General features: G+C 38.3%; 2 protein-coding genes across 3 annotated transcripts in view; both read right to left on the minus strand.

Moving 5' to 3' along the window:
- Nucleotides 1–907: 907 nt before the first annotated feature.
- LOC308090360 (uncharacterized protein) lies at nt 908–8,181 on the minus strand. The gene is made up of 7 exons (XM_080435498.1): nt 8,042–8,181; nt 6,417–6,533; nt 5,365–5,407; nt 5,102–5,211; nt 4,236–4,291; nt 1,243–3,110; nt 908–1,121 (listed from the first exon to the last, which is right to left on the minus strand). The coding sequence occupies exons 1-6, from the start codon at nt 8,052–8,054 to the stop codon at nt 2,595–2,597; spliced, it is 855 nt and encodes a 284-aa protein (XP_080291624.1). The 5' UTR covers nt 8,055–8,181; the 3' UTR covers nt 908–1,121; nt 1,243–2,594.
- Nucleotides 8,182–8,614: 433 nt separating this feature from the next.
- LOC308090461 (uncharacterized protein) overlaps nt 8,615–14,187 on the minus strand; it is a 12,535-nt gene continuing 6,962 nt past the window's right edge. For both annotated transcript variants that reach the window (XM_080435658.1, XM_080435657.1), the window contains exons 7-9: nt 13,366–13,881; nt 11,547–11,673; nt 8,615–9,833 (exon numbers count right to left, since the gene is read on the minus strand). In XM_080435658.1, coding sequence (XP_080291784.1) covers nt 13,493–13,881 — 389 coding nt within the window. In that variant the 3' untranslated portion in view covers nt 8,615–9,833; nt 11,547–11,673; nt 13,366–13,492. The remainder of the gene's footprint in view (nt 9,834–11,546; nt 11,674–13,365; nt 13,882–14,187) is intronic.

Consider the following 14,187-nt stretch of genomic DNA (forward strand, 5'->3'; position numbering starts at 1 on the left):
AAAAAACAATTAGGAATATTTTTGAAACATTTTAACAACACAAATCTGGAGGTCCCTGGCATAAAATGTTTTAAGATGGGGGTCCGCAGACGCAGACAAACAAATACATATTAATTTGGGGGTCCTCAATCTGGGAACCCATCGTCAAAAAAAGGAAAAACAGCGCCCTCTCTGGTGTTTTTTTTTACCCTTGATTTCAGTAGCGCAGATCTGAATCTGTTCTTGAGAGATTTAATAGGGGGGTCCTTGACTTGAAAATATTTGAGAACCACTGGTTTAAACAACAATAGGAAACAAGCCCAAATATGCAACAACTACACTTTAAAAACAAGCCCCAAAAAAACGCAACCCGTCTACCAATACAATATTTTACAAGAAACTTTTCAGAAAAACAAGCCCAAAGTCGCTGATAATAAGCAGACATGGCAACCCTGACAGTTGACACGCCTCCCGCTTCCGCATATTTAAGCCACGCCCAAACTGATTTATACTTCGTCGCAGGACGGTGTCGCGTGTCGAAAATAGCAGACCTGCTTCATCCGTTTTCTATTTGACCTTCGATGTGAAATGAGTCACACACAGTGATGGAAAAAGTACTAAAAATGTTTACTTATGTAAAAGTATCAATACTGCACACTGTTACAAGTAAAAGTCTGGAATTCAAAAATTGTTTTAATAAAATAAAGACAGAACCTATTTTATTTTCAAAGAATATTTTTAACCGATTTTAGTATAACAAATATTTTGTGAGACGTATTTTCATGCTATGGAAGCATTCAGGGCCACTGTTTCACTGGATGAACAAATTACAGTAGGCCTATGTATTGACCAAAAAACATAATACATTCAGACAAACAGCATGTCCCATATGCCCCATAAAGAACCTTCTCAATGACTTATTTCATATTCACCCTGGTACATAAATTCACTGTTTTATTCACAGTTATATAGACAGACAGACCTTTATTGATCCCCATGGAGAAATCCAGGTGTCATAGCAACAGCAGTAGCATGAAAAAACAGGATAGTTACATCATGTAACTAAGTAGAGACATAAGAATGAGATCAAAATAGGATACAAATCTAATTAAAAAAAAAAAAATACAAATAAAATAAATAGACTAAAGGTCCTTGCACACTGGTGCGTCTTTTCGTTGCGTTTTTTTTACAACAATGAAAAAAATTGAAAAAACAATGAAAAAAAATAAAACGCAACGAAAAGACGCACCAGTGTGCAAGGACCTTTAGAGTCTGACCCTAGCCATCTGCTGTTGGTCTAGGTAGAAATTTGTTTCATTCCTTGCTGACGCAAACATATTTATCTAATGAAAAAACATGGCCTCTCAAGGCTTGACAGTCGCCCCTACAGCCATGGAACACAACTTATGACATGTCAAGACAGAGGTCGTAAACCATGCACACCTAAACAGCAGAAGTCCCCATAGATCTGGGGTGAGTAATGTGATGTTCTCTGATCTTATCTCCAAGTCAACAAGGTGGAAATTTCCATCCATTGAACCCTTTACCCTTAAATGCCACACACACATTTTCGCCCTTCTAGTTGTTGTTTTTTGTGTGTTTTTTCAAAATATATTTTTAGTATTTCATCTGTGTGAATTACAAAGACAGGTGGACTTTTGTGTTCAAGGCGGTTTCAACAACCTTAATTATTGCACTCTTGTTTTATCCAGTTGTTTTGTTGTATATAACTGGTATGGCAAAAGGTTGCTTTTATGTGGACATAATTATTCCTCTATTATGTCAATCTAACTACCTAATGTGTGTGGACCTACTGATTTAGAATAACGGCTTTGTCGTTTCTTAACAGTTTGAGAAGGGGAGAAAATGTGAGTCCTGTTAGCATAATTAGAGGTGGGTAGTAATGAGTTAAATAATATATTTATAATTACTTGAATGTATTTGTAAGAGTAGTTTTCTTCATACTTTTTAAAATTGACTCAATTTGTGAGTGAATTTATTCCTTTACATTCCTTTACAGATAGCCCTCATGTGTATGTTTTGTCTATGATACTGTATTGTTTCTTGTCATTGTTTGTGTGCTGTGCTTGAGGACCCCCTCGAAAACAAGGCAGCGAGGGGGTTTATTTACCAATCACATTTTGAAATAAATTATTTGTCTAAGCTTACTTTTATTTTTTACCAATTTGTATTAAATGCACATTCTGATTGTTGCATTCTCTCAGAGAGACTTCAGGGAGATTACAAATACATTCTATTGAACAAGCAGATATAATTTAATATTTTAGACATTTCAATAACATAACGATTATTTAAACATGGATGACTGCTTTTACATCTCCTTGATTCTTTTTTGTTTTTTAACAATACTTTTACCCTGGGTAATGATGCAAGCGAAATCAAGCAAAATCACAAGATGCTGTAGGTGAAATATAAATGTATTGTACACGAAATGTCAGCATGTTGTCAGGCTCCTGCCTGATTTATACTTCGTCATACAATGTTGTTGCACGCCGAACATAGCAGATCTACAACCTTGTGGCACGTCGTGAGCTTGCAGATTGGCTATGTTTGGCACATGCGACACCGCCGTGCAACAAAGTTTAAATCAAGCATTAATCTAGCAGGCTATTGTCATGGTCAAAGGTGCTGATGAAATGGTCAGAGTCATCATGGATCATCTCCACCTCCACTATCTGTGTCTCTCCTTCCACATGACCGCCAATGGAGCAACCCATCCCTCCCTCGTCCTCCAGTAGCCCTCCGCCCCACTCCCTACTCCCCACAGTGTCCCATTCTCCCATCCCGTCCCAACCCCTCCGCTCCATCATTTCCCTCTCTCGGTCCCTCTCCTCCGCCTCCAGGGCCAGCTGTTGGCTGTTGAGGTAGATGCTGTTACTGGAAGCCACCGGGCTGCTGTTTCTGGCCGGGAGGGAGGCCCCCTCCTCTGTCTCTACCTCCAGGAACGTGGCCATCACGGGGGTCGTGGTGTTGACCAGCGGCTGGGAGAGTTGTGCCTGCAGCTGGCCCTGGGACCGGGTCTGGCCTTGCTGGGAGCGGTGCTTGTGCTTCCTGCGTTTCTGAGCCACGTTCAGATTGATTGAGGCGTAGTTGATGTCAGGCTCCACAGGCTGGCATAGGGTTGGTGGTAGAGATGGAGAAAGGCGTAATCAGTGAGAGTCGTTTCCACATACAAAGTTATACTGTTTTTGTATATATGTTGTGTTCTATTCTAAACTATTTTGCACCTGTTTTATTTGCTATTTAAGTTATTCTTAATTTTTTCACTGATTGTTATATATTTTATACGTTTTATTTAACACACTTGTTTTTTAAAAGTGCTTTATATTATTATTTATATTGACTTACTCAAAATGCAAAGACAATTCACTTCCCTTGACAAAATATTGCAGAGGTTTGTGACATGCCTGTTTGCAGGTATAAAATACAGCAATGGCGATATAAACATTCTGCAGCACAACCATGATGTTGCAATAGTAGGGTTCTTTTTCAGCCTGCTTGCAGGTATAAATAGCCTACAGCAATGGCAATATTAACATCCTGCAGCACAACCATGATGTTGCAATAGCAGGGTTCTTTTTCAGTAGCCCATAGCATCCTGTGGCTTGTAGACTCTCATGCATTTCAGAATGGGGGAAGTTTATTTTTAGACTCTCTCAAACATGTTCATGGTGTCATTGACCACAGTCTGTACGTATATATGTCAACTATCCTCCGTCCTGAAATATTGTGTGCTACTGCTAAACATGTCTAAATAGCTTCAATACTAAATAAATTATGCAATCGTTAATGGACAAGATGCATTCTGCTTTATAAGTCCACCTTGCATGATTATGCTCTAAGACACAGGTACATTGTAATAGTAGCTTTGCAGAGGTTTTAAGTACTTAAATTCTATATACTTAGTTGACTGTATTCCCCCAGGGGTCTAGGCTTGATTGATTGATTGATTGATTGATTGATTGATTGATTGATTGAACTACACCAAATCTCTTCTCCAAAAATAGCCGATCTATAAGCTCACAACGCTGTCGTGAGATTGTACATGCTATTTTAGCTGAACAACTAGAAGCATGTTATGTATTAGATCTTAGTTGTACCATGTGGTACCTGTCCTGCACAGCAATATCCTTTGTTAATTTAACACTGTGTGTAAAAATGGACTTACTGTATTAAGGTCCATTAAACTGAGGATAGGCTACTGAGGACTTTGCAGTGTGCAGGTCTGAACTTACCTTTTTGATGTCGTTTTGTCTCTTGGTCATCATCTCATAGCACACATCCTCAAAATCTGTACAAGTACAAACACATATATGTTGTGATGCCATTCAGATGTGTACAAAATGAATTGGATTTCATCTATTGTGGTATTAACACCTCACTAGGACTATTGACTAGCTATAAGACATTGCTAATAATGTACTGTAGCATTTGAAACGGTTAACCCTTCTGACCTCCACAAAGGGAATACAGACTATTTTAGAGGCTATACACAGAAAAATGGGATGGGCTCACTTATACATCTTATGATATTACCATATATTAGTGGGCCTACAGTGGTTTTAAAAAATGTGCAACCAATGGGCAACTCAGAATCTCAAGGCACACCCGTTTTCATAGCAGAAATAGCCGATCTACAAGCTGTGCTAGTTTAGCTATTTAATAGAAAAATATATATACATGTCTATGTACTGATAGCAAGTGAAATACATGATTCATAACCTTTTGTTATATTGCCATAATGATGTGTGGTTGTCACAAAGGCACACCGTTTAGGCACACCGTTTAGGCACACCGTTTAGGAACCGTTTAGAAGTTGTATTGAATGAATGATGGCATGTACGCTTGTGCTGATCTTAACAGAAATACAATATCTTACATGATTGAAGGTATGGGCTCAGCTCCTGCGTTTTTGCTGATATAAATACATCATTATGTTGAATGAATGAAGGCATGTGCTCGCCTCCTACGTTTGTGACGTTTGTGCTGATCTTACCATGAATACATCGGTATGTTCAATGAATGAAGACATGGGCTCACCTCATATGTTTAGTACCATAAGAACATAAGTATGCTAAATGAATGAAGGTAATAGGCTTACCTCCTACGTTTGTGTTGATATTTCCATAAATAGGATTTTCCTGCTCAACATGATGATCATCATGATCATGAAAATGATCAGAAAGTTCCTCAGCCTCAGCCATGATGGTACTAGAAATAATGTTGTTGATTTATACAGGTATTGTGTTAATATAAAACATTTAATGTTTTCAAATATGTCTGACTGAATAATTGTCTGACTTTATAAAAAATGACATATACAGTATCACTTTGTGTGGTGGTTGTGCTGTATGAAATCTTTACCTTTGTCTTTGATGTGCCTGCACACGTAAACGCTCATTAGTCACTGTAAAAAGAAAATGTTAATGAGAAATTAGCTAAAGAGAAACTGTGGTCGACTGGTGGTCAGAATTAGGTAATTCAAGTCATTTAATGTCAACAATAACAGATCTCCTTTGTAAAAGCTAGCAGATAATTACAATATAATCTGACTAAATAGCTTGTTATGTTTGGGATGTTCATGAAGTAGAAATTAGGCTTAGACTTAAGAAATACTAGAAATCACCCAATGGTCATAAGTCATAAAAGAAACCAATCAGGAGATCAGCTCAGAGGAAAGTGTTTGTCATTGTCTCCGCCAGGCCGAAGGCATGGCGAGAGAGTATGTTTTACCCCCTGTCCGTCCGTCCGTGTGTCCGTGTGTGTGTCCGTGTGTGTGTCCGTGTGTCCGTCTGTCACCAGCTAATCTCCGGCACCGTTGGCCCGGTCGCTCCGAAACTGTGCACACACACTCCCTGGATGCCAATTCAGAACTTCTGCCCCAAATCTTTCACATGGGCCTGTTATAGCGCCACCAGGAGGCCGATTTGTGCAAAACCCATTTTTTTATATTACTCCTACAAATGTTATCCAAACGTCATGCAAATCAGTACACAGTATCACTATAGTCATGTGATCAACACAGATCTGTCCAATTTCCCATATTCTATCCTCATTGCCTAAGGTTGGCTTCCAAAGTTTGCAGGATTGGTCCGTTTTGAACAAAATGCCTCAAAGTATACACACAGCTTGCGATTTCCGTGAAATTTCACAAGCACATTCCCACTAAGCCGAGGAAGAAATGCCACCCTTCTCACATTGGCCTGTTATAGCGCCACCAGCAGGTCTAATTTAGCAAAACACATTTTTGGAACAAAATGCCTCAAATCATGAATGCAGTGTCAATGCAAGAATAAATGATACGGTTGGCACCCTTTTCACATTGGCCTATTATAGCGCCACCAGGAGGCCAGAATAACGTACCTGACCTGGCGGAGACCTGTGCTCCGAGGAGCACTTTTTCTAGTTTGTTATACCTTTGTGTGTGGCATTCTTGCGTCTCAGGAAGCAGAGGAAGACATTGAGACACGTAGACAGCAGTAGGGTCAGTGCAGTCAGGGCCAGGCCCAGCCAGACACCTGTGCATTTGTCTTCTGTATGGAACAATATGCTGTACTGTAAGACAGTGGTTCTCAAATCTTTTCATGTCAAGGACCCCCAAAATAATATGTATTTGGCCACGGACCCCCATCTAAAAAAAAATAACCCAGCCCAGAAGCAAAGATTTGAGTTACAAATGTTCGCTTCAAAGATTTGCACACGTTTTCAAGATTTTTCAAAAATCGACAAGCTCATAGCGCGGCACAGAGTGCTGCTCTATGAGCTTGTAGATCTGCTAATTTTTTTTTAATGTTTTTAATGAGAGTTGATTTTTTTTAATGAGCTTGTATATCTGCTATTTTTTAATAGCTAAACAATAAACTTTGAGAACCAATGCTGTAAGATGCACTTATTCTCAACCTTTTTCATTTCAAGGACGCCCAGGTTGATATGCATTAGGCCACGGACTGCAATTTGATGAATTTTTTGTTTTTGTTTATTCTCTCTATACTGTATAATCAGTGTTTATATATTTGACAAATGGAACCAAATGGACCTGGAAACGTCCATTTGTACACTCTCAGAGTTACAAACCCATAAGGGTCCATTTGGACGCCTGGACGTTGAACGCTGCTTTTATTACATACTGTACTGGCTTTCATGAGCACAATGACATGCCTGCACACAATATGAAGTGATTCTAATGACATGGCTTGCATTGTTGTAAGAACAGCTGTAATGCAGAGTCAAATAGGCCTATAGTGAATCCTCGTATTGCCGAATAACATGGTTCTGGAGGAGATATTTGTACAGTGTCAGTGCATCTGCCCTTATCAAAAGCAGAACACGCTTTGCTTTTACAATCAACCAATATCCAATCCATAGTGCTCAGAAAAGCTTCTGAGCCCAAGAGTTCAAAACTTTTAATCCCTATATGAGTGGATCAGATTTGGATCTTGGGTGTTAAATATATTATTTGATTAATCAAACTTATATTTCTTACTGACATAATGTTTGCTGAGCTAATTCTATGATCAAAGATTGGATATAAAAGTGATCCCATGCCTCTGAAGAATCATTACGTTCTACAGGAGCCACTCAGTACATACAACATGGAACCAAAAAGATTTAATCCACCCATGACCCAAAAATGCAATTTTGGGTCATGGCCGACTTTGAAGGATTTTAAACTGTATATCAGTCACTGTGAATTCCTCTGTTAATTTAACTCTGTGCACAAATTTAATCATAGGATACAGTTCTACACCTAACTAACTTGCGGGGAGAACCACTCTTGTTCCAGACAGTAGCCAAAGATTCATAACAAACGTGCAACCAATTCTCGAAAAGTTTTCACAAGTGGCACAGGGATAAGCTCTATCCTCTATTCAACTCAGTATGTACATTTCAAGGTATCAGGTGTCTACAGAGTTATACTTTTCACATGTTCTTTATACGTGTATATATAATAATGAACAACTGTAAGAATCCAAATATGAAAGTCTTCTTGCAAAATATTAATATATTCTTTCTGAAAACTACAATTACATTCTGAACTTACCTGTTCCAGTCATATTCAGTCGTGCTGAGTATTGCGGGGTTGTCTATCTGTCTGACTCCTCTGTTCTCTCAGGCATCACAATGTTGAATGTTGTTACACTGTACTCTATGTTTACCCTGCCTTCTCTCCCTCTCTCTTTCTGTACTTCTTTGAACGCTGTGAGCTCCTTTTCAGTTACAAACAGGAAATAAAGTAACCTCATTCTGAGGTACCCTGCCTCCATAGTTTGATTGAATTGCAAGGGATGAGATAACTATGTGAAGATGAGTTTTTGTCACCTTTACAACCTAAGGTTTATGTGTGCGGTCTAGTTCTACACAATCCCATTGCAGTAATATTACTCATGTATGTTAGGGGCATTTCATAGTCCTACTTTAAAGTGTTTGTTACATATACATACATATTTATTTATAGTTATCCTCTGAATTGAATACACAGCACCCCAATGGAAACAAGCCATAGTGCTTTCTTGGTTTCAATCCATTTAGCATTGTATTTATATTAAACTGTACTTTTACAAAGAAAATAAATACATATATAAATGAAATAAATGTAAACATTTATATGTATACTTTATTCATTTTCATTCTCAAAGCAAATAAACAGTAAACAATAACATAAATTATGGAACGTGTCCGATGATAGTATACTTCAGTAACATTCTTACAAACAGAAATAGAGGAGTACAGGTACATTGCATGGCGAAACCATTCACAGTTACTGTAGGATCATTTTATTCTTGTTTTTCCATTTCCGACCACAACAGCGAAAGCAGGATGTCTTGGTGCATGAACAGGTCATATTTTTGTTTCAGACTGAGATATTGAAGCACATGCAAAAGACAACATGCGCATGTGAGATATTCCACTATAGAAAGAAAGCTTGGTTGCAGTCGGTATTAAGATATAAAAACTATGATAAAACAAGGAAGGAAAGAAAGAAAGAAAGAAAGAAAGAAAGAAAGAAAGAAAGAAAGAAAGTACAAGGATATAGTAAAAATGCATGGTAAGATATATGGTATGATGGTATATCAAATGTATAAATAAAACAAAGGAAAAAATATCCAACCACACATATTCTTGCAAAACAAAAGAGCAAAAGGTGTGTTGACCAGTCTTCCCGAGTGGTTTGTGGTTCCTGCCCAGATGTCATACTGTGGTAAAGGTGTACACTGGAAGTCTTTGATGCAAGGCAACCTGACGTCAATAGGCCTTGTATAGGTTGTATCTTGAGATTTGTCACTTTTTCTATACTGAGCCTGATTGTCTGAAAAACGAGTGGCGAACTGGTAGCACAACCGAGACACAGGAGGACGTTTTCTGGCGAGACTCAAAAAAGTTTGTCTCACTCTGCGGTAGTCTGTTGGATGCGTGTCACGTTTTTTGATAGACAAGATAAACACAATGGCTGTTTTTGTTATTCCTCTCGGTTATGTGTGTTAACCACACCCACGCACACGCACACGCACACGCACACACACACACACACACACACACACACACACACACACACACACACACACACACACACACGGAAACCAACCACAATTATAATCAAAGATTTTGTTTATACACTGCATGGAATCAATGCCTAATGATGAAGCCTAATGAAGCAATCACTGCTTGTGATTAATCAGCAGCCATTGCCTATCTAGGACAATACAAACTTTTAATACGAACTTCTGCTTCACACTGTTGTAGTCATAACACCATTCACTGGAAACTCCTGCGGTATCAAAGAGGTGTACTTTATTGGAGGCGGAGGGGGCTTGAATGGAGGTGGTTGGTCCATCCTAGAGAATAGAACAGAATACAAAACAATACAATACAAATACAAAATTTATTACTCACCCACACATGCATAAATTATATTGAACTTAATTTAGTAAACAAGCCTTCATGTACTCTCCCTGGAACCAGAGAAACTATAGGGTTAGAGAGAAAGTTGAAGTTGATCATTTAACCCATTAAAACTGGGAAAGCATGTGTGTCATTTTAGATTTTAACGTTAGCACAAATGGCAGAGCTACAAGCTCACAGCGCGTCACTTTTTGCCGTGCTGCGAGCTTGTACATCTGCTATCTTAATTTTTTTTTAAATAAATCTAAAAAGTGTTTGAAAAATGTTGAATAGTATAGATTTCTTTTTAAACAATTCTTCTCCATTTTCAAGTGGGGGTCCGCGGCCAAATACATATCAAGTTGTGGGTCCTTGGCACGAAAAGGTTTGAGAGCCATGCTGCTCACTGCTCCTAGTTGTTATAACAAGGAGCAGTGAGCAGCGTGGCCTGAAATTCATGCTCTGCATTTACTAAATGCAGAGCATGAATTTCAGTTATGTGCAAATATACAGTGACAAAAAAAAACCCAAGGACTGGGGACCTATTAGAAGGCATTTGTAGAATCTGCCTCAGGTCTTAATGGGTTACGGTTTCTCTCAGAGATCTCAAATTAGTTTAGATCAGTGGTTCTCAACCAGTGGTCCGGGGACCATCAGTGGTCCTTGAGGGGGTTCCAGGTGGTCCCCAGCTAAATGATGGAGAGTTGGTAACCAAATGGACCCTTATAGATCTTTAACTTTTGGCAGTGTAAAATGAAACCAAATGGACCCTTACGGGTCCATTTGGTTTCATTTTACACTCTTTTACGCTCTTTTACGCTGTTATCTCTCCTATGGTACACATCAATACAGCATGGAATTGTGACCCAAAAGTCTTGGGTTTGAGAGTCCAAATCTCATCAAATGCCAAATAAATAACGACCTTTATATGAAAAGGGTTGAAAACAACTGGTTTAGATGATGGATGTGTCTTTTGAGCGTAAACTGAGAGTGTACATGAATGAAAATGAATCATTTTATTTTGTGTCATGCCACCTTCCACATTCCTCATGGGATTATTATGACACCTTTTCTTTCATAATAACAATATTTCGAAAGTAAAGTTTTTGATACAAACAATGGTTACCGATATTGCTGTATCTATGTACAAGTACAACATAGATAACAACAGAGCAAAGCAAAACAATACAGTATACAGCTTTTTCCAGCAGGTCAAATGTACACCTCATCCATGCTGCAAAGTCTTTGTTCAGTAAATCCTGCAATCATGACCATTATACTGTGCTGTATAGCTATCTTTCATGCGCCTTTCACTTTCATTTATGCAATCACTATCACTTATGCAACATCCGTTTCATGCCTGTGTGCTCAGAATACTCATACTATGCCCTATACATTCATTCATCATTTCCCTTATCCTGAGGGGGGTATGTCTGTTGTACTCTACTCTTGGAACATTCTGCAATCTTGTATGTTGCACTAATGTTAGTTCATGTTCATTGTCTGAATTATTTATTTTGAAGTATTGCTAGGAAAATCCCTTGCATGAACTGAATAGTTGACCATAAACTGTTTGTGATTATGATTATCAAAAAAAAATATATATATGTTTGGACCGAATTTGACCACATGGGAGAGAAATGTTAGATAATATTGAAGATGCCTACTTCTTCTTTATGGTGTGTTTCCTGTAGAGAAATCCAACCAGAACCACCAGAGCCAGGATTATGAAGAAGATGATCAACCACCGCTGTGGTTGAAGATGATCAACCACAGCGAGTCCACTGCTAGTATCTTATAGAAAAAACGAAAGAAAAAAACTAGTTATTACAACATTGAACAGGAAACAGAGGTTGAACCTCAACATACTGATCAGTATAGTTCCTGCAACAAATGTAGGCCTAGAGAATATTTGATATGTCTCAAGTGGCATAGATAAAACTAAAACATATTGTAAAACATATACAGTATACTGTATTTTTAGAGCCCAAAAGTAAAAAAAATATATTCATTTCTGAACAAAAATTTAAAATATGTGATATTTTCATATATCTTTATAGAAAGAAACACTTTCTACCCTTCATATGCCTTATTCATAAACTTGCACTTCCTGCTATCCAATCTGAAGTCAGATCACAGTTGTATTGTAAGCACTTTGGTTCTTCTGACCATGTTGATCACTTATAATGGTGATTTACAAGAAACTGAAGCTTATTCTATGGCTGTAATTATTTTGTAGCTGCACTAATAGTCTCTGCATATGGGCATATGGCTAAATGCCTAAATTGTAAACATTTTGGTAACTTTGACTGGTAATGTCCTTCGGGTACTTTTATTGAATAGGCACGGGTAGCAAACAATCAAGATACGTGTTTCAGCAGCACAAACCCTCTTCAACGTTAATAATACAAAAAATAGAGTACAAGTGAGGCAGCTTAAACTGTACATAGAAGGTATAGATAATGTTTCACTGACATCTAATTAGATTAATATATTAATACACACCCGTACTGTCTTTTCAAAGGATCCAGCTAAGGGGATTGTAGTAGGAATAGATAAACAAATGTCTTAAATAAAGTAGGTTATATACAGAACATCCAGAACACTGATACATTCTGCACTATGGTTGTCACTACACTGTTCTTCACAAATAAGGCCTGGAAGCCCTGCCTTGTCATACAAATTAGACCTAACTCCCCCTACTGACTTTATAGTTAAAGATGACTCTGTGGGTCTTGAAAAAGAATGATTTAATTTTGGTCCTTAGGCAAAGTTTGTGTATCAACAACACTTTTCATCTGTTGAAATGTTGGTTTCATTTTAATTATGTTTTGTTTTTCATATACAGTACACTGGTACAGAAGATCAGCTGGAGGTATTCTGTTTTTACATCAACTCTAGAATGCCCTCCATAAAGGTTAGGCGGTATAAAGAGAGGCGGTGGCAGAGATATAGTGCTTCTACAAAGATAAATGTTTTCGATTCAAAAGGGGATGAACTGTCTTCTACAAGAGTTTGGATATGCGTACTTGTGCATCTGCACATTATATTTACCACTGTAACAATGCAATTGCTTTATCTTTGTGACTGTTTGATGTCATTGGAACATTTGGGATAGTGTGGATATATTTCTTTTCTATTTAAAAACATATTTTTTTCTACCATTATGTTTAGCCATATTCTATTCAAATTCGTTAATAGGCAAATATGACCTTTTCTAATGTGATTTAGGTATTCCTCCTACATTTCTTTTATGCTTGATCCTTTGAAAAGGCAGTACAGATGATGAATCTAATTAAGGGCAGTGAAATGTGATCTATTCCATCTATTTATTGTACAATTTGAATGGGTGACTATGGTGAATACGGACCATTTAAGGTGCCTCACCTGTACATTTCCATGAGTGCTGGCAATTCCTCTGACTGTAAACATTCTAGACTGTACAAGCAGTAAGAATACTAAACTAAGTCTGATTTGTGCTCCTACCCTCTTGAACTGCGTCATCTCCAGCACTTGTGTCTTTATCTGGGTCCATTTCAGCCCGTGTTGCCCTTTCTTCTGCATCACTATTGCTTATCTCCTGAGTAGACGAGGCCCCAGGTTCTCCATAGACTCATGTTGTCCACTCACTTGCATTCCTCGGATTTGATTCGGACCAGACGGTGGGTCGGTTAGTAACTGTGTGTGTGGTGAGCTTTTCGGTGGAGGTCGTGTTGGCAGGCAGCAGGTCAGTGGAGGTGAAACGGTCAGAGGAAGACTGTGTGGCGCTGACGTTCGCCTCAGTTGTGAGAGAACGTACGGTGCCTGGAGAGATGGTATGATTGACGCCTGAGGTTGTAGCGTCAGTTTTAAAAGCCGTCATATTAGTGTCAACTCCCATGGTCCAGGTACTGGTATCGGCATATGCAGTGCTTGGGGATGTCATATGAGTGGACTCTGATGGTGTCACCGTTTGGTCAATCTGGTCCCGGGACTCTTCAGTCGCATTAGATGGAGTTGACTCTGCAAAACAGTACAAGAAGTCTTTGTAAAGGGGCATGTAATATATACTTGATGAGACTTCTTTATATACTTAAGTATAGTAATCAACTTTAAAAAAACTAATTATTTCATATCACATTGTTGCACACTGGTGTTGCATGCAGAAAATAGCCAATCTACAAGCTCACAACACGTTGCGATGAAACACTTTGTGAGCTTGTAGCTATTTTCAGTGAAATACATGCTGATATTTTTTTTATATTAACTTATTTACATGATAGGAACAACTACAGTATACAATTAGGACCTGGTTTGTTGGGGATACAT

This window comes from Gymnoscopelus braueri (genome assembly GCF_963280865.1).
Source record: "Gymnoscopelus braueri genome assembly, chromosome: 8".
In the NCBI taxonomy this organism is placed as follows: Eukaryota; Metazoa; Chordata; class Actinopteri; order Myctophiformes; family Myctophidae; genus Gymnoscopelus; species Gymnoscopelus braueri.

What these genes read in the sequence shown, in the direction of transcription:
- LOC308090360 (XM_080435498.1), bottom strand. An exon ending in CAAGAATGCCACACACAAAG is followed by an intron (nt 5,408 to 6,416) that starts GTATAACAAACT and finishes TTCTTTTTACAG; the next exon opens with TGACTAATGAGCGTTTACGT. An exon ending in CAGGCACATCAAAGACAAAG is followed by an intron (nt 5,212 to 5,364) that starts GTAAAGATTTCA and finishes CATTATTTCTAG; the next exon opens with TACCATCATGGCTGAGGCTG.